This window comes from Cynara cardunculus (genome assembly GCF_001531365.2).
Source record: "Cynara cardunculus var. scolymus isolate 2C chromosome LG 2, CcrdV1, whole genome shotgun sequence".
In the NCBI taxonomy this organism is placed as follows: domain Eukaryota; kingdom Viridiplantae; phylum Streptophyta; class Magnoliopsida; order Asterales; family Asteraceae; genus Cynara; species Cynara cardunculus.
Window position 1 is genome coordinate 62068369 of NC_037529.1, and position 19953 is coordinate 62088321.

At 36.9% G+C, this 19953-nt stretch overlaps 4 protein-coding genes across 4 annotated transcripts; 1 reads left to right on the top strand and 3 right to left on the bottom strand.

The window, feature by feature from the left end:
- Window positions 1-2221: 2221 nt before the first annotated feature.
- Window positions 2222-4369, bottom strand: LOC112506545 (peptide methionine sulfoxide reductase B5-like). The gene is made up of 3 exons (XM_025110669.1): window positions 3970-4369; window positions 3082-3238; window positions 2222-2540 (listed from the first exon to the last, which is right to left on the bottom strand). Exons 1-3 carry the CDS (start codon window positions 4254-4256, stop codon window positions 2391-2393), a joined length of 594 nt encoding a protein of 197 aa, XP_024966437.1. The 5' UTR covers window positions 4257-4369; the 3' UTR covers window positions 2222-2390.
- A 2769-nt stretch (window positions 4370-7138) lies between these two features.
- LOC112507855 lies at window positions 7139-7840 on the bottom strand. Its single transcript, XM_025112587.1, has one exon. It carries the CDS (start codon window positions 7733-7735, stop codon window positions 7160-7162), a length of 576 nt encoding a protein of 191 aa, XP_024968355.1. The 5' UTR covers window positions 7736-7840; the 3' UTR covers window positions 7139-7159.
- Window positions 7841-8154: 314 nt separating this feature from the next.
- LOC112507034 (protein trichome birefringence-like 12) lies at window positions 8155-10825 on the bottom strand. Its single transcript, XM_025111426.1, has 4 exons — window positions 10293-10825; window positions 9509-9646; window positions 9156-9402; window positions 8155-8718 (listed from the first exon to the last, which is right to left on the bottom strand). The coding sequence occupies exons 1-4, from the start codon at window positions 10823-10825 to the stop codon at window positions 8437-8439; spliced, it is 1200 nt and encodes a 399-aa protein (XP_024967194.1). The 3' UTR covers window positions 8155-8436.
- Window positions 10826-12863: 2038 nt separating this feature from the next.
- LOC112507071 (phosphoglycerate mutase-like protein 1) lies at window positions 12864-19200 on the top strand. The gene is made up of 10 exons (XM_025111481.1): window positions 12864-13040; window positions 13928-13995; window positions 14127-14234; window positions 14339-14418; window positions 15349-15511; window positions 15614-15688; window positions 15851-15939; window positions 17895-18014; window positions 18655-18699; window positions 18821-19200. Exons 2-10 carry the CDS (start codon window positions 13936-13938, stop codon window positions 18942-18944), a joined length of 864 nt encoding a protein of 287 aa, XP_024967249.1. The 5' UTR covers window positions 12864-13040; window positions 13928-13935; the 3' UTR covers window positions 18945-19200.
- The last annotated feature ends 753 nt before the right edge of the window (window positions 19201-19953 follow it).

The window sequence follows — 19953 nt, forward strand, 5'->3', positions numbered from 1 at the left end:
AAAATCGGTGTCCTTAACCATTATCCAAATCATCACCAATTACCCAACTCATAGTGTTGATTCAAAACCGAAAATTTGCAAAACCTTGTTTGAAAATCAACCTTCTTCTTCTAAGAGTTTTAACATCTTCGTTTCTAAATATATTATCTGGTGAAGATAAGGATTTTACCAAGTTTTCGAGCCCTATTGTCGTTGTTGAAGCAATGTCGTAACCTAGATTCGTTTTTTTTTTCCAGGAGGGTCAAGGAGTTCCAGATTGGCCAACGAGAGACTTGAAGTCTGATTACTAACAAAAAAGGTGCTTATTTTGATCTTGAAGTAGATAACCGAAACCCACCGTCAATGAAATGACTTCGATGTTAGTTTAAGTTAGGTTGTGTTTGCAAAATCCACACTTTCTCATTTTAATTGGACCAAGAACCATCCTACGTTGTTTTCAGAATTCATGTTTTTTAAAATTTAAGCTTTTTTCTGGGTTTATGCACATGTGCATAGAAAATGATACTCAATCATTCATATTTTGAAATTTGTGTTTCTAAGTTTTATGCATATATGCATAGCAACAATATTTGATTATTTTTTCCCTAGGTTTTTATATGCATGTGATATGTAACAAAATGTAAATACTAGTTTTCTGGGGGTTTAAGTACATTTGCATATTTAACAATATTAAATTAATTTTTATGTGTTTTATGCATATGCACGTTGGTAACATTATTCATTCGTTCATCTTTTAGAAATATGTATTTTCGGAGTTGTAAGCGTATGTGAATATGTAAAAGTTTTACATCATTCATCTTTTGAATCCATTTTGTATGCATATATTTGAATGCAGTGACTCATTCACATGTGCATGCATGCCATAATGTAATGCCCGAAAAAATTCAAGTAAGAAAAATCCCAAAGTTCTATATTTATCGTTATTTCATCCTTAGGATAGCTAAAATTAGGTATCTTGTTGTTTGGTTGCGTTTAAGCATCATGCTAAGCAAGGAACGGGATTCGAGAAGATGAAATTGAAGGAAACTTTTGGTACAAACGGGGCTATTGTGCCTGATGATGGGGCCACCTGGACATAATAGCTATCAGGGTCGCCAATTAGGGAAGGAGTCTCGGTAAAATCCGGATGATAGTGCCTGCGACAGTACCAAGGGGACAATCGCCTGGCAGGATCGCCAGGCATGCCCAGACCCATTAATTAAATGTCGATTTTCAGCTCATTGTTGCATTTACTCCTTATTTCTACCTCCTTTATCCTCCATAAATTACGCTACGCTTTTCCTTCTAGGTCAAAACCTCCTTACATGACATAATGCACGACAAATTATCTAAATGTGGATTGGTTGGATATTTTCATTATGAAACTTTCCAATTTGGCACTAGAAGGGTTGAGTCTTGAGTTGTTACTTTAGGGATAGACATTAAGGGGCCGTTTACCAAACACTTACCTGGGTAAACACTAACCAAGTCACATTACCTCACCGGATGAATATGACAAGAACCAAGAATCTTATCCGGTAAGAGCGAGACAAGGACCATGAGTCTTACCCGGTAAGTGAGGACGACGACTCTTACCACAATAAATTACTATTACATGTTATAATATATATAGGAGTAAATTACTATTTTCGTCCTTAGGGTTTGTTTGAAATTTCTGTTTTTGTCTCTGTCTCTTCATTTATTACGGTTTCAATCGGTTTTCTACTATCATCCTCGGGACGTTGGTTGAGGCCAGTTATTTTGATGGCACACACCGAATCATGTTCTCCAAAATAGAAACGAAAACATATGCATTTGGGTGGTTCCCCAAAACTAGAACGAAAACAACCTTAGTTTCATTTTAACGCAATCTGTCCATTAAATTATCCCATTTAATCCATATTAAGGGGCCGTTTACTAAATATCTACCTACTAAGTTCTTACCGATAAAATTTAACACTATTATTTACTTACCAAGTAAGATTTTAATCCACCAAAACGACATTGCATGTAACAATTTATCCGGTAAGCACTTACCGTGATAAGAGTCATCGACCTCACTTACTGAGTAAGACTCTTGGTCATTGTCTCGTTCTTACCAGGTAAGATTCTTGGTCCTTATTATATTCATCTGATAAAGTAATGTGACTTGTTAAACGCTTACCCTTTGGTTCACTCCATATGTGAAGTCAATACTTACATCAAAGTGGCACTTTCCAAGTTATCTTCACTGTTATCCATTTTCTGCAATTCTTGATTTAAATAAACCATTTAAAGACATGAATGTCACATACATCCCAAAATCACTCACTTTAATTACAAACCATTATTCCAAAACCTCAACAATTTATTTCCATACATGAGTATATATAGTTCCTTACATTTTTTGGTAGGAAAAACACCAGAATGAATCAATTTCCTGGTGCAAACTTGAGAGAGATGCTATTGACACAATGCCGTTCATCCGTTGGGGTTTGGAAACCTTCGCCTTTGAAAACATGCCCGAGATGCCCACCGCAAGCTGCACATGTGATTTCCACCCTCATTCCGTCTGGATCAGCCTGCGTTTATGTACCAAACGTTTTCTCGTTGTTAGCATATATATATATATATATATATATATATATGTACAATGGGGTATAGGCGATACTAATTTCGTTTTAACACCGTTTGCTTTAGAGGTGATTCTTGACTTGTTGGTGGGATTTCAAATCCACGCAATCCCTCAAACCAAACATGGGATCGGAATGGAATTGAATTCCAAATCCATCCAATTCCTATCCAATCTTACAAACCAGAAGGGACCTAAGGGTATTATTGTGCGAGTGATTGTAATCATGTGCTTTATGTCCTCACGGCTTCAGCCTTGCAGGTGAGAAGGTGGGCATCCCTGCAGAATGAGTGAGGGGTCCGGGGTTCGACTGCGATTTACCTTCCACAGCCATTCATGGGACCAATACTTACAAGATGGTGGTGTCATATCCTTTTTGCAGGATAATCATGTGCTCTATGCATTTGGTATCATCAGTAGCAAACAAACTCATAATGCCTAGACTGATAGATGAGGTAATCAGGAAACAAAAAGGATAAAAATTGACTCACATGACTGTTTATGGCTCCAGGAAGACCCTCGTAGAAGGCCGGCCAACCACAACCGGAGTTAAACTTGGTGGTGGACTTGTAAAGAGGAGTACCGCACCCTGCACAAGAGTACACTCCTTCCTCATAGAACTTGTCGTATTGACCTGTCCCCGGATACCTGTTATTTGTTACGATAACGTCAACAAAAATGAACTATTATGAAGCTATCAGACTTCAAATCAGGAGTTAAATTCCAAGATGCCATTTGATCTCCAAGAACTGCATTTCGTTTGGTAGACGGACGTGACAATACAAAAACTTATTGTTCCACACTTTGAGTGAAACAAAAATGCATTTTTCCGGTCCCCGGTCCCACCAAAATAGGTGGAACAAAAACAGAAAAGATGAAACAAGATCAGTAAAGTGTTGCTAAACTAACCTAGGTCAAATTAAAACCCTAAAACCTTCCGGTGTTCTTTCACCGCCTTACTCAAGCTAGGCAATGTACCAAATGCACCCTACCAGATCATAACATAATCTTCTGGGTACAAATGAACCTGGGAGATCACTTAGGTCAAAATCAATTACAACTACAAGTCATAGAAATGGGAATACCATGAATCTAGTAAACAACTTGATAATTGCACAGAAAACCAACATGCTATATGTGAATATAGAACAACAAAACCACAATAACAACACTTGTTAACGGCAGAAAATGAACAACCAAAAAACCCCCCATCAGACACATAATCATATGATGCTCTGATCCATAATTAGAGTCCATCTCATCGATCTGCTCGTAAGTTCATTGCTAACCTTCTCAAAATTTACAAAAGTGGACTCTAGTTTGTGCAACAGAGTCAACAAATCATCAACAACTTCATAATCGAAGAAATGAKTACTTACTCGGTCCCTTTCTGTCTCAAAATACGAAACTGCTCAGGAGATAGAACTGCACGCCACTCCTCCTCTGATTTCTGAACCGAACCCGAACCAGCCATGGCCACAATTCCCCCTCTAAACCCTCTCTTACTTCGATAAAAAAACCGCCCAAACGCTAATCCGGCAAAATTAACAATCTTCGTAGACGAAACTCGATTCGAATTCAAATGAGTGGTGAAGAGGGTGCTGCGATTTAAGATTGGCCGTGTGAAAGTTCGAGATAAAGGGGCAGCACCCAAAATTGACGTCATGGATGAGGGAACCAAGAGACCGATTCAATACTGAGTCACTGACTCGTTCTTAACGGGAAGGTCCGGCATCAGCTCGTCTCCTATCACTTTTAGTTTTGGGCTTGTTAAAGATCGAACTACATTAGTCCACGTCACCAATGGATATATTCTAACCATAATTTACAAAAGACACCCTAAACTATAAAAATATTAGCAAAATGCACCCTCACGTAATTTTTTTGGTTTTAAGGTCTTTTGGGTTTGCTTTTTTTGTTCTTGTGAATCCTAGGTGGGATTGTTGTAAAGATTTTCTTTATGAAAAATTCGGTTGTATTCGACCCGATCAAGTGCCTTAAATATGTTTGAGTAAAACAAGCTGTCTTTTACAATTACAGTTAGTTAACTGGATAACCAAATGAACCAATTCGATGGTAAACTCGTTAATTTGAGATCAAACACCCTAAGCCTACAAAAATCGTTACTGCAACAAGTTGAAACGCATCAAAGATGAGCAAAGTGATTGAGCAAGACTACATCACATTCTCGGTGGAACCCAAAGAACTAAATGTACCACCAATAATACACACTTCTTTAACCACTGGTTTAACCTCCTTGGATATATTTGTGTATTAGATGCAGCGGTCGTTCTAGTCACGTAGGTTTAGGGATTGACATTTAATAGATGAGGTAGCAGGCCTCGATGGTGAAAGCTTTTAGAAACTTCTCGAATGTGGGTCACTGTGGTCCAAAATACGGTGATGATTGAGCAAGGCATCCAAATCATTGGTGATAGCTATAAAGACAAATATGATGGCATGATGCACCTTTCTCGTAGACTATAGTTCACATGTCTTAATGAAAGCGAAGAGCTAGAATGTGTGAAATGATCTGACGAAATAAACAATATAATTGATTGATCCCTGAATCAATCGTCACATCATAATGGTAGTCGTAAGAACATTTCAGTCATTTTATCAATTCAACTCTTTCATCTCCATGGTGCTCAAGAACAATCCATGGTGTTATACCTTTAGAGCGAACTTGGTATTTGAGCTAGACTAAAATACACTCATAATCCAGTAAGAACATTGTTATATCTTTTTAAATTAACAGAGTCAAAGAACATGAAAATGGCCGAAGATAAGGCTTGTGAGGCTGTAGAAAATGGGATATGTGAGTCATTTGATTTAGTCATTATTGATGTTGGAAGAAAGTCCATAATCACAATATTAGAAGAGATACAAATATTTGTTATGAAGAGGAACCACCAAATGTCAAAGAAAGCACAACAATGGGAATCAGTTGTATGTCAGTCTAGTCATAGGAAAACAGTTAAAGAAGTGGGGAGAAAATCACAGGTACATATTTGATCTATAATGGTAATATGATTATGTATGCTAATGTATTTTAATGTATTCTTTTGTCTTACATAGATATTGATCCGTTATCCCTAACTGTGGAAATGTGTTTGAAACAAGAAATCTTTATCAAGTAACGGCGGTGGATCTAGATGCTAAAAAATGCAATTGCAGATTATGGGGCATATCAAGCATTATTTGTGTGCATTCCATAGCTACCATACACTTCATCAACAAGGATCCAAAAGATTATGTCAATGAATGGTTTAAAAAAGATATCTTCAAAATGGTCTACAGGCATCATATAAAACCATTGAATGAGAGCAACATGTGGATGCCAACACCTTTCATCAAACCAAACCCACCTAAAGAGAGGAGAATGCCTGACAGACCATCTATCAAGAAGAAGAGATCAAAATTTGAGAGCCAAGGTACAAGAGTAATCAAGTCTGGAAAGACAATGACATGCATTAAATTGTTCGGAAAAGGGCATAATGCTAGAACTTGTAAGAATGAGAAGAAAGACCCACCACCTAAACCCGCTAAACCAAAATGTAAGCCATTGAACATTCCAAAGCCGACTACAACAAGAAGAAACTCTATAGGAGGAAGAGGCAATAGACGTCGAAGAGGGGCCATAAGTGGGAGGATACCAACGTATGCATATGCGCCTATGCGGGTGTTTCTTATGATCCAATCACTGGAGAAGTAATAATTGGGGCGAGTCATTATTTGTTATTCGTATTCAAATGACAATATATTTATAGTGAATTATTACTTACACTTCATATTTATTAAAGACATCATCGGGTGTACCATGGCCAGCATGGCCAAATGACATCCTTCCACGTTTAATTTCAAGTTTGGAGGACCAATTTGGTCATGAAGTTCGAGAAGATCCAGATATTGATGATGAAGGTGAGATTAATGGTGTACATGAAAGTCAAACGGTTGATAGTTCCTCGAGTTTTTTTAGACTTTTCTTAAATTTTTATCACATTAACCTGTGTTTTGTGTTTTACAGGTTACAAGGATGTATTTAACCGCTTCTAGAAAGTTTAAGGGTTCTATCATTCAAAAAATAGTTTAAAAACTTAAACCATTCAAAATCAGATGGTTTGTTGGGCTTGCGAAATACTTGATAAGATTTTGTTCAAATCCTCAAAGCTATTTAGGCCAAAGAGATGAAATCTCGTGCATTCTCTGGTTGTACCCATTGCATAATAATCGTATTGACCAAATCATAACAACCGATGGGTGTTTACGGTAGTAGTTGTTCAAGGTCCATCCAAAGAAATAATATCAGACTCCTCATATAATTTTTCAATATTCAAAACAAACAATACTTTTCTATAAAAACACTTTGTCAATTTATTATAAGAATTGTTTAACTTTTTCAAAAATACTTGTTATTAGTTTGACATCGGTATAAGTTGTTTATCCAAATGCTAAAAAAATGCTTATTACCCCTACATTTTTATAGACAATCTCAAACACCCCTAAGTATCGCACAATTCGATTAACAACATGGAGATCATCAAGAAATGGTAACAAACAAAAATGATATTAAAATCCCATGAGTTTCTTCAATCCATTAAATAACGTTGAAGAAGGGGAGGAAGAGGAACCTTGAGATGAATTACTACTATCTTTGTTATTAGCATTACCTTCGTCTTCGTCGTCGTCATCGACATCATCAAACAAGTGTTGATCGACCAATTCCTTAACGGATCTAGCAGATAACGGATGAAAATTTGAACCCCAATCTGAAACGAATTCTTCAGCCAAAATCCATTTTTCATCTTGTTCCATTCTCTCCCATTTTCTCCTCAATTCCTCTTTTCCCAATCCAAGGTACAACCCCAGCTCCTTATACAGCAGCTTCCTGCTCGCTTTCATGGCTTCTTGAGTTTGTACCGTCTGGGCGTTCATCTTTTCGATCTCTGTTGCCAAATCCATCGCTAACTCTATATCATCGATGCTGCTTGAATTGGAATTGGAACTGGAACTGGAACATGAGATTTGAAGTTTTGGAGGGGTGTTGGGGCAGTGGAGAAACGGGTGAGTTTGGAATGTCGTGAATCGTAGAAGGTGGGGTGGAGGAAGGAGATTCAGATGAAGATGAACCCTACTTAGGGCCATTTTAGGGGAGAAGTAGGGGAGAAGAAGGTTAATTGGGGATTTTGTTTGGAAACTGTGAATAATATAGCTTCAAGTTTCGCCCTTTTCCTATTAGCTTTCTGTGTTGTACCTTGTGCATTAGAAAACTATACCATAATCACGGAGCCCTTTCTTGAGGAATTCTTTATTTTTCTATTTTACAGATTTCAATATTAATTTTTCTATAAAAATATGGACAAAATACATCAAAAATATAGGGAATTGACCTAGGGGTGGAAATATCTTCTTACACTTCTCACTATAAATTTATTCTCACCGGAACCCGACCCAGTTCCGATAATATGTAACAAACCACACAAAATAACATATGCTTTCCAAAACTGAGCAATGAACTAAACAAATAACATCAGTTCCAAATCAGTTTTCTTTCTGTTTACAAGTTTAACAACACTCCCCCAAAAACATATAATAACCAAATCAAACGTACACATCAGAAGTATCTGAAAGGTAAGATGCATACAGATCTTCCTGTACCCAAAATGCACGTAATGAATCTACAAATTCAGTAGTAAAAATCATCTAATCTACACAATTGAACCATGTATGGTATCTCCTCTATAATCAACTACCCCATCAGCAAATTTGCAGAAGAATCTTGATCTAAACAACTTTTGGCAAGATCTGTAACATTCTGGGTTCCGAGAAATTAATTGCCCAAATCATCATTTTGTGGCTAACTGATAACGCATAAGTTGCCACAAGATGTTGACCCAAGTGTCTGGGACACCTGGTAGGCACCAGTGCATGCAGTCCTGACCCCAAACGGACACGGCATCCTTCTTTCCCAACCATGTGGCTGGATGGGCGTCGGCTCTGAACTCACTCAGATGACTCAGGTCAAGTAGTTGAATATCCGTTTCTTGCAGTGCCTCAATAAGCAGTTGATTGATCAGTCTTGCTTCTTTATTTACTCCGTTGTTGCTGGGATCAAACCACACGTCAAGCTGTTCAGGTATCAGTACGATATAATACATCTTATAGTTTTATAACAAAATATTTTCCTAGAACAGGAAAAAGGAGGAGACCCTTGTACAAAGATTGCAATTTTGAGAAGTTCCCGAAAATGGAAATATTGCAATTTTTGTGGGAAGTTCACAATGTAGAACTTAGAGATGCACAAAAAGCCCGAGTGATCCAAAAAAATTCAATAAGGCCAAAAAAGCCCGGATCTGAAAAAGCCCAATCGGGCCTATTTTCACACCCTAAGCCCTGGGCCTATGCATCACTGACTTATAGATTGTTGCAACTTCAATGGAACACAGGGAGTAATGAATGGATATGAAACTAGAAACTTGGCCATGTATGAGGACATGGAAACAGAAGGTACCAAATAAATCAAGATCAAGATAAGGAGAATCTTAGAGCTATTAAAGGCACAAACCTCAGATTTCTTTAGGGGGTCACTGAATAAGCAACTTCCATTTTGGTTCCAATCACCGCCATGGAAGTGCCTTGGTGATTGCAACCGCCAAAACTTGAGTGTCTTCGGGAATTCTTTTTCTATATAAGCAGCCATGTTCTTGAGTACAATTTGAAGCCCGTCCAACATATCTGGAGCAGGAACTATTGGCTTACCCCCTTTGTAGAAAGCAAGAGGCGACTCTTTTGGAAACTTATCATAACCCCACCTATAAACGCCACCAATTTATTTGTAATCAAATAGATGATTTTAACTTAAAATCTTTCCAAGTTTGGAAAAATACTGCAATTTTTCATAGAGGTTGCAAGTTTTACCAGTGTCCAGTATTGAAAATGAGAACATCATAGAAACCACCGATATCCGCCCACTCTTTTGCTGGAATATCCACATCTACACGATGTACACCCTTCACTTCATCTTTCTCATGGATCTCCAACTGTTTTGGCTGCTCCCTTTATTTAATCAATAAGGACAAGTAAGAAGGCCATCTTTCAATAATGCAAAAGAAGAAAACCCACTGAACTGAAGAACACAGACAAACTGTGAAAGAACCATAAACAAGCTTAGTTTTTGATTGAAAAAGCCGCATTTGGTTAGCGATAAGCTAGCTTTTTGAAAAGCTACTTCAAGTAGCGTTTCAATAAACTCAGGGACTTCTCTTATTACCGAATGTGCTTTTAGTTTGTCATCTAGCTTATTAGCTAATCTTGATACTACCACAACAGCAAACGAAATAACATAAGAACTCAAATACAACTTATGATTACAATCTTTACTGTCATTTATCAGCTTCACAAAGATTACTACCTTTTTTCCGAATCAAACAGGTTACTTTCTGATGTCAAAATTATCAAAGGTTCTCACCTGTTTGTAGAAAAATGATGATCAAAATTCATAACTTGTTCCATAAACTACAATGAACATTTATCCATAGCAATTGTGCATTATGAAGTGCTAAGTTTGAGATCTAAAACTAATAATGTATGTATGTGACTCAAATGTACAGATGATAATCACAACAAATGATGTCGGTTCCGATAACATTTATTACACACATTGATCAGCAATTCATTTGAGATCGTAATCATGGTTGCTTACTCGTATTTTGCTAGCAAAACCGCACGATGATACGCAACAGTAACATTGAATTTAGGGAAATAAGCCCCTCTCCATGCCCCTTTCCTCTTCCATTTCCTAGCACCCATATCAGCAACCCTAAGTATGCACAACAAACTCACCAAGAAATTCTCATTCAAAGAATCCCCAACAAACCCAATTCTCTTATCCTTCATCACACCCATAAACTCAAGCGGATCAATCTCATGAAGCTCGCAATCTTCGGGTACCCATTTCCAAGAATTGATCCGGTCCATATTATCTCTTTGGTTTCTAAGGCAGTTCCATGCGTTTCTATGGAAAGGGCAGGTCTCATCATAGATGGGTTTTCGACTGTTGGGGTCAAACACCCATTTTCCGGCGAATAGGTTACAGGGTATTGGGGGTTGCGATGATGGAACTTTAGAGGGTTTTAAAGATGGGTACAGAGGAAGTAGTTTCGAGTAGAAGAAAATGAGGGAACAGGTCGAGATGACTAACCATGTTAACAGCGCTGAAGGTAGCTTAGTAGCCATTGCTAATCATCACAGAAAGATGGGGGATGCAGAACAGAGAGAGATCTGCAACGGTGAGCTCAATGTTGCCGAGTTTGATTTTGTTCCTGCTGAAAGGTGTATTTATAAATTTGGTCCTTTAACTTTCAAAGTTTTCAAAATGGGCATGAAACTTTAGAATTTTAGGTCAGTACAGATCATTCTTGTTTGCATATCTTCCCGTTTTGTGTCTCTGAAACTCTTATAAAGTGTTATATCTGTACTACATTAATAAGCATTTAGACCTATATCTTAAGTACAAGTCTTGAAGCATAGAGTACTATCATGTTATGCAACAAATTCAAATAACTCGTAATTACAAACTATTGTTTAAGGATGTCATATTGATCTTCAGTTGCTTATCTCACATCCTCCTTGCCACCTCGATTGTTATGCTTTATGCTATTCTCACTGGTGTTGCCATCTGTCTCCTACGAACATGTCCAACCCACCAAAATCTTCCTTCTCTCAAGTTATCCATAATAGCTGCAACTTCCAACTTTGCCCTATATACCTCATTTGTATCATGTTCAACATGGTCAAACAACATGTTCACATAAGCATCCCCATTAACATCCAAAGGTGAGGAGGGTGTGTGAGTTTATTTGTTCTATTTGTCGTATATAAATATTATATACTTCAAAAAAAACTTCCAACTTTCTCTCACTCATTGGCCCTCTTTGTCATTAAACACTTTTACCCATACAAGATACTGGTCTGATTACCACCTAATAGAATTTGTCTTTCAATTCTAGTGAGACCTTTGTCATACAACACGCGAATGACAATTCTCCACATTAGACACCATGTATTTACTGTGATTTATGGCGGATCTTGGGATTTTGTGATGGATCAGAGTTTAAGTAATATATAAAATATAATAAGAGTTGAATAGAAAAATATAAAAATGAGATGTCACTGCCAATTACAAATGTTGGTATCTTTCTTTTAAATATCTTTCGTTATTATAGCAGAGTAATAAAACAATCAACAGTTTGCCATTAAACAATTAACAATTAAGCTGCAAACTAACAAATCCTAAACCTAAAAATTTAAAAAATTAAACCACAAGGGTGGTACCTGATTGATTTGAGTTTGGTTCCAAAGGTCAAAAGTACATGTATGTATGAGGTCTCAGGTTCAAATTCAAGGAGGAATAAAAATCTCCTTGTGGCCACGAAGATTCAAATGCGGTGATTCCAGACTATCTGCAAAGTAGATGGTCGCCCTGGGATTAGTCAGCTCGCATAACGGGTTGGACATCCACGTTAATAAAAAAAATAACAATTAGACATGAACTAACGAACCATCACACTCACAATTAACAATTAACAAAAAGTTAACAATCAGGCATCAAATAACAAATACTAACGCTAACACTTAACAACTAACATTTAATGATAAACAATAAGTGTTGAATAATGCATCAAATTAATCACATCCCCGAATAATAGAAAGAAACAATTCTCTATAAAGTGTCCTATAAAGTTGCTAATGCGACAATTTGTATTAAAAATGTCCTAAAAATCTTGTTAAGATGCCCACAAGCGTCATATAAACTTATTACAACACCTTTCGATAAGACGCTTTATATTTTGTTCCTATAAATTAAGTCCTATAAAGCGGTCTATTGAGATGTTTAGAGATTGAGGATGTCCTATAAACCCAATTTTGTTGTAGTGCGAAGAATGGAGGGAGGTGGGTTTAATTATGCTTAGCTTTATAAGCTTTAAACTCTTGTACATTAGGTTCACAAATTTGTACCAAAAAAGATAATGATAAAATGACCAAAATGCCCCTTAACTTAACTAATAGACTTAACGCCCGTCAGATGCATAGACGAATGATGAAAAACAAATTGAAACGATAATAAACTCGTGTAAAATTTGAAACTATAGGGACAATTAACAGGGCTCGAGCAAACCTCATGGACTATTGGTGAAATTTACTCTAATATTCATCAAAGAAAATGAGCCACAAGGTCAACAAAAGAGTCAAAGGAGAGAGAGAGAGAAAGAGAGGGCGATGACATGAATGTAATCATAAAGTAATCCGGAGTTTCGACCACAAATCGGCACGGTGATCACCATCGCCATCACTATCTGTATAAAAAAATGGCACTCCTTTCTCCATAGCATTCCCCTTTTCAATTCCTATTCGTCTGGAATCCGATTCCACCATCCTCTCTTCTTCTGCGGTACTTGTTTCTTTACTTTTTTCTCAATCTTACCCACATACCATTTTCTACTTCATTTGGACTTTAACTTATTTCCACCTTTTTTTTGAATTTCTATCAAGATATACATAAGTGTGTGTTCGTCTTTGAATGAATGTCTGTGTATTTCGGATTTCCTTCGATTATTGGCATTGAACTTGTACTTTGCCCCCAAGATTATTGAAACTTGTACTCTATTTCGTTTTTCCTTTTAGTTTTAAGATTTGGGATTGTTTTTGGCTTTGTGAAAGTTTTTCGTGGTTAATTATATGGGGATAACGCAGCTTCGGTTACCAATTGATAAGAACACAGATGTATGAAATCCCCAATGAATACTGGATTTGTCAATCCACATTCTTTTGAAAAAATGGCTGCAATTTTGACCTCAAAAGTCAAACAAGTGTGTTTGTAACTTCAGAGTCGATATGCAACTTACTTTGACTACATCAAGATTTGCAACAAGTCCCACAAACCAAATGTATTTTTAACTCTGCAGAAATCTTAAATTTGTTTTGCATCTGATTTTGAAGTGAAGTAGGTTTGGCAACATGATTTGAAATGTGGGTTGTTTCCTTGAAACAAGTGAATATGATTTTGGGCCAAAGAATCATATGTTTTGAGAAATTAATCAAATATGAGTGCTACAACTCTTCACAAGCAATAATCTTAAGTATGCCCAAGATTTCTGTATATTAAAATGCAATTATATTTGTGCTTGATTGAAATAATATTAGGATTTCGGAATTTCAAGTGAGTTTCATGGTTTTTGCAATGTGGCATTACATTACCTTTTGTCCAAATCATTGAATATTTCTCAGCATAATCAACTTCTTGCAATTTTTTAATTTCTGTATATATCTTTGACGCAGTTGCAAAAATGGATATCGATTCAACTTCAAGTTTGTACCCGTTGCATCGATCCAAGACTGTTCACCTGGTTGGCGTTAAAATATTTAGTGGGGATTCAGTTGCTTTTTATATTATCATTCAGAGTTGTATTCATTTTTAGATCTTTCTGATTTGTTTGAATGTATTCTGCTTTTGTATCACACATTATTTATAATCCAGGTTAGGCATGCACAAGGAGTTCACAATGTAATAGGAGACAAGGATTATAAAGCATACATGTCTCCCGAGTATTTTGATGCTGAGCTTACTCGATTAGGCTGGCAGCAGGTGTGCGATTACCCATTTTTCATGTTGTTCGTAGATTTCAAGCCTACTAAACATGATACATGTTTGATTTCTGGATCATAAGCTTATTTTGTTTATCGTATCAGGTTGAAAATTTGCGTAAACATGTCCATGCATGTGGGCTTGCCAAGAGGGTTGATGTAGTTATTACATCTCCTTTGTTAAGGTAATATGATGGTATTTGTTATGGTTTGCTTGTGAAGGTAGAGAATGAGTTTTCTTGTTCTATTTTCTCATTCTCAAGCACTTGACCTCAACTTCGTAACAAACTTAACATCACATTGTTGTATCTACGTTTATTGTGCTCAGAAAACACTTGAGTGAAGATGTTAGGAGTGATAATCACACACTCGCACAAAATTCACAGGAAATGGAAAAAAACTGAACATGGTATTTACGTGGTTTTGGATTTTATTGTTTTGCGAGTTTTATGTACATTCATCCAACAGGCGTTGTTAAAGTTGGATAAGTGAGCCACCGAGTTTATTGGGGCTGATTTCTTCACAATTTGCTTGGATTAGTCTAGGCATAGCCTGGGACACCTTTCCGAAAAAGTTGGATCAGTGAGCCTTTGCTTTGCTCGCAAGTCGTATGCTGGGCACACAGCATTAGTTGGGGGAGTTGCTATATATATATATATATACCTACCATCCTCATTCATTGGTGACATGGGATTCGCTTAACATGTTACAAACACCCTCCCTTAGAGACTCATCATCCTCAATGAGGTTTGCACTACCATCCCGATGGACAAGGATCAGCACAGCTACCATTCTGTGACAACCCAACCAACATGGTGATCTTGTCCATATTGTCCACAAGTCGCAACCCGGGCTCACGGTTTTAAAATGTGTCAAAGTTGGAGGGGTTGCTCACTCTACATACCCAACGTCCTCCTATTCATTGGTGATGTGGGATTTGCCTAAGATGTTACAGAACCCTTTGAATTTCTTTTCACTTATTTTGAGGGATTTAGTATGGGGATTGTCATTACTTTTTCTACTGAACTGCCTGATCATGTTCTTCTATTTAGTATTTCTTGGTCACTATATATCAAAAACGGCTTGTTATGGATATTGATTTGTTTACTTTTCAGGACTATGCAAACAGCAGTTGGAGTATTTGGTGGGGAGGGCTACACAGATACGGTGGATGGACTACCACTGATGCTGGCAAATGTTGGAAAGAGTGGTCGATCTGCAATTTCAAGCGTAAATTGCCCACCTATTGTTGCAGTAGAACTTTGTCGAGAACATTTGGTGGGTGTAGTATAGCTGTGTAGCATTGAAGAGATACCGTTAACAGATTTGCATTGGCTTAAAGATTTGCAGGATTAAAAAAACATTTTCTTTGGTTGTCAGGGTGTTCATCCTTGTGATCGTAGGAGAAGCGTCAGTGAATACCAATGCCTATTTCCGGCAGTTGATTTTTCATTGGCAAGTGCTGCAACTAATGCTTTGTTCTGGACCTTGTCACTACCTAAGTTCTTTTGTTATCATCATTGTTTGTGAAAATAAGTCGAACTATAAATTATTTGCAAGACTTGATTAGTATATTTCTTTTGTCTCTCTCATGTATATTCTGTGTCCTTATTTCAGATAGAAAGTGATGAGGATGTTTTATGGAAGGCTAATGTAAGGGAGACAAAAGAAGAGCTTGCATCTAGGGGGAAACAGTTCCTGAATTGGTAAGTTCAGTTTCAATCTCTTTCCCTGTGTAATTAATCATAGGTTATCTAAGACAATCTCTCTGGCTGATTCTCTTTGTGCTCACAAGGAACCAGAACTTATCCATCTGATAAAATTGCAACATTTACGTATTGGGTCGGCACGGCACATGAAATTGCAACGAGTTTATTGGTTTTAGTTTTGGTCCAGGAGATGTTTCTGTTTTACTTTTTATACATTTGCTTAACAGAAACATTTTCAGAATGTTTTGCAAATTTATGGGACTGAGGTAGTTAACTCAGACATAAGCGAAAAGCATGCAACCGGCCTTTAACAAAAACTTTTTGGGACTCAACCCCTCCCCCCGGACGAGCACTTTCGCACCATACTCGTTGCAGTAGCGTACTTGTCAATGTAAACAAGAAATGCATGATTGATATAGACTATGAAGTCAACGGAAGGTGACTTGAATAAACGATAGACAAAATAAGCAACTTAAAACTAAATCAAACCCCTATTAAAAAGCTAACATAAAAACTAATATGAATGGGGTGAAATTTTTGGAGGTGGGAAACACACCATTGTAACAATCATTGAATTATAATAGAATTGAGTAAACCTACAGATTACGCCTTTGGATTCATCCTAAAGGTCTAAAAGATGGTGAAAGTTCCTAAGCTAAGGCCCTGTTACAATAAAGTTCTTTCGTAGACATAAGAAGTTTTATTCTTTGAACTAAAACTCAGTATTTATTGCTGATCCCTGGGGTACCCCATGCTAGCTAAATGGTTTGAACATTTTAATGGAAATCCATCAAGCAACTAACACGAGGCGACAAAGTAAGTCACAAGATATAAGAATGCTCTCAAACTTAGGCAAAGGATCGTGTGAGAAGGAGAGGTAAGGTGAGAAGCGTAAGAAGTGATCTAGACCCTTGATCACCTTTAATCTTAAACCCACCCATGAATCACGCTTGATACGGGGATTGATCCGATGCATCCTAATGTGCATTCAAGGGTAGAGATCCCTTCTTACGCTTCTCACCTTAACTCTTCTTTTCATTGGAACCCAACCCCTCAAAACTTAATTAGGATTAATAATGAATAAACCAAATCGTTTATCCCAATGAAGGCCAATTGAATCAAGCGAATGAAAGTCAAGACTAAATTAGATCTCAAAAGCATTAACATGAACAAAGACCGTCTAAACCAGATATGAAGGATGAATATTAACAACTAGACAATGGGTTATGAAGCCCCTCCAAGTGATAGTTGTTCATGGAGGATTGCCAGATCCAATGACCTTTGAATGCTTCTCGACTGGTGGTTGATGAATTTGGAGGAGAAGTAAATAACACAGCCATGGGTCCTTTCTCTGATGTTAGGTAAAAAATATAAATGAATAAAATGTCTGCCAAAGGTTCCTTTATATAGCCCGACACTATATTAACAAGCACTTAGTTCTATATCTTATATCTTACTTAAAGCACATATCGCTGAAATACTTGCTTACAATTTATGTCTATTGTTAACTTAGGCCATGTTTGGCAACCATAAGCTAGCTTTTTGTGCTTATTGAAAACGCCCCTTTTGTTAAGCCATAAGCTAGCTTTTTGCAAAGTTATTTTAGATAACGTTTCGATAAGCTCTGGGTGCTTTTTTCACTTCTTTTTTCTTCCAATTGTGCCTCTTATACTTTAGAATTTAGTAATTTTCCAACGTGTCATTTTATCTCATTCTACATTATCATGTTGCTTATCAGCTAGTATTTACCAAACGTGACTAGGTTATTAGCTAACTTATAAACTAACAACTACCTTATTGGCCAACAACTAGCTTTTCAGCTAGCTAGTATGCCGAACATAGTCCTAACAATGAGGGAATATTGAACATATTAACACCTGCACCCCTTCCCAACCCCCACATGGATATAGCCTATATTTCTAACCAACTGACCACTACCATGCATGATACAGGCTATGGACACGGGAAGAAAAGGAGATAGCTATTGTAACTCACAGTGGATTCTTGTTTCATACGCTGGCTACATTTGGCAGTGACTGCCATCCGTTGGTGAGGAAAGAAATTAACAAACAGTAAGTTAAAACTCAGTTTATTCAAGCACAAAACCTTGTTGCTATCTTGGTCTCTTCTTTCTTCAGGTGATTGCATTCGTACTAAAAATCCCATCTTCTAAAGATGTTCCTCCTTTCCATTTTGTTTGCATATTATTGTTCAAATGACAAACTTCAGTTCAAGCCTGAAGAGTAAGCTTTACTTTCAAAGTTAAGTTCAAACTTAAACAGTGCTTGAATTGTTTAATTACGCTCAGTTTGTCACTCTTCATTCTCCATTTTGTGGGTTCGTGAGTTAAACATTCTATTAGGGTTGGGACAGGACCAGATGTGACGTGAGGTAGGCAGGTGAAAGAATTGTCTGAGCTTTTAAGGTTTAATTTGACATGGGTAGTTTAGTAATTTACCAATCTTGTCCCATCTTCCTTATTCTCGTTCTCACTTATTTTGGTGGGACAAAAAAAATGCATTTTTGTCCGAATCAGTCCTGTCATTTTCCAGTGTAATGTTGCATCAACATCGGACAAGAAGTTTTTGTTCTGTACTGTCCAGCGTATCAAATGCTCCCTCAAGGAGCTTGAACTAAAAGTCTGGTTGCTATGTAACTTGAACCATAGTATGCAAATGATTTTAACTTGAAATTGGTAAAATTTATATGCAGTTTCGCAAACTGTGAGCTTCGTTCCATGGTGATTGTGGACAAAAGGTGAAGTTTTCCATTTTAATCTCTTTTTCTTTGTTAAAGAAATCTTGATTTCATGTTTGTACCTTCTTCCTCCAGCATGTTAAAGAAATCTTGATTTCATGTTTTTACCTTCTTCGTGCAGCATGTTAGGATCAGATTCTTCAACAACTGATTATCCAGGAAAGATTCCTCCCGGACCAGATATCCCAAGTGCCGCCATTGATGAAAAGATTGCAAACGATGAACCGGTTTCTGGGTCCACTTGATTAGCAACATTCTACCAATTTCACACCCTCCCCCATATGAACCACCATAAAAAGATGAGTACTTTTTTTTTTATCAGCTATTAAAACGGCGGTTCATTTAGTGTGTGAGTCTAGAAATATGGCATCAATCCTATTTTGTGCGAAACGAGTGAGGAGCTGAAACATGAATGCTGCAAACATGGTAATGCTACTCTTGATGAACACTTTATTGTTATGATCATGTGAATTAGATAGAAAGGTTTTATGCTATGCTCTACATACTCCCCTAAAAACTTCAATTATTGTTAAAGAAAACTCAATATCTCTCATTTCTTAGCATCTCCAACACACTCTCCAAAATGGAAAAAAAGAAAAAGAAAAAGAGATTTGGAGTTTTTAACCTTTTTTTAAGTATATAATATTTATCTTCGACAAATAGAACAACTAAACTCACACACCCCCTCACCTTTGGTGAGGTTTGAACCCTTGACCTCCTAGGAGGTTGCATACCGCTGAGCCAAAGGTGTTTTGGTAAAAAAAATATATCTTGAAAAATGTAGAAAATAGGAGAGGATAAAAATCTTCAAATTTGGAGAACTCTTCAAAATTAAAAATGATGAAGAGAGAGAAATGATTTTTTTTTATTGTTCTCACCAATAAAATTGGATGTATTATCATTTCATGTAAAAATTTGTCTGAAAGTTTTTTAGGATATTAAATCTACTGAATATTTTGATGATATAATTTATGGTGAAATCTTTGGAAGAACCGTTGAAAATGTGAACTTTTTAATTTTCTTCTTCATTTTGGAAAAGTATGTTGGAAATGCTGGCCGTTTACCAAACACTTACCCGGTAAGTGCTTACCGGTAAAATTTAACACTATTATTTACTTACCGGGTAAGATTTTAGYCCACCAAAACGACATCGTATGCAACAATTTACCCGGTAAGCGCTTACCGTGGTAAGAGTCATCGCCCTCACTTACCGGGTAAGACTCTTAGTCCTTGTCTCGGTCTTACCGGGTAAGA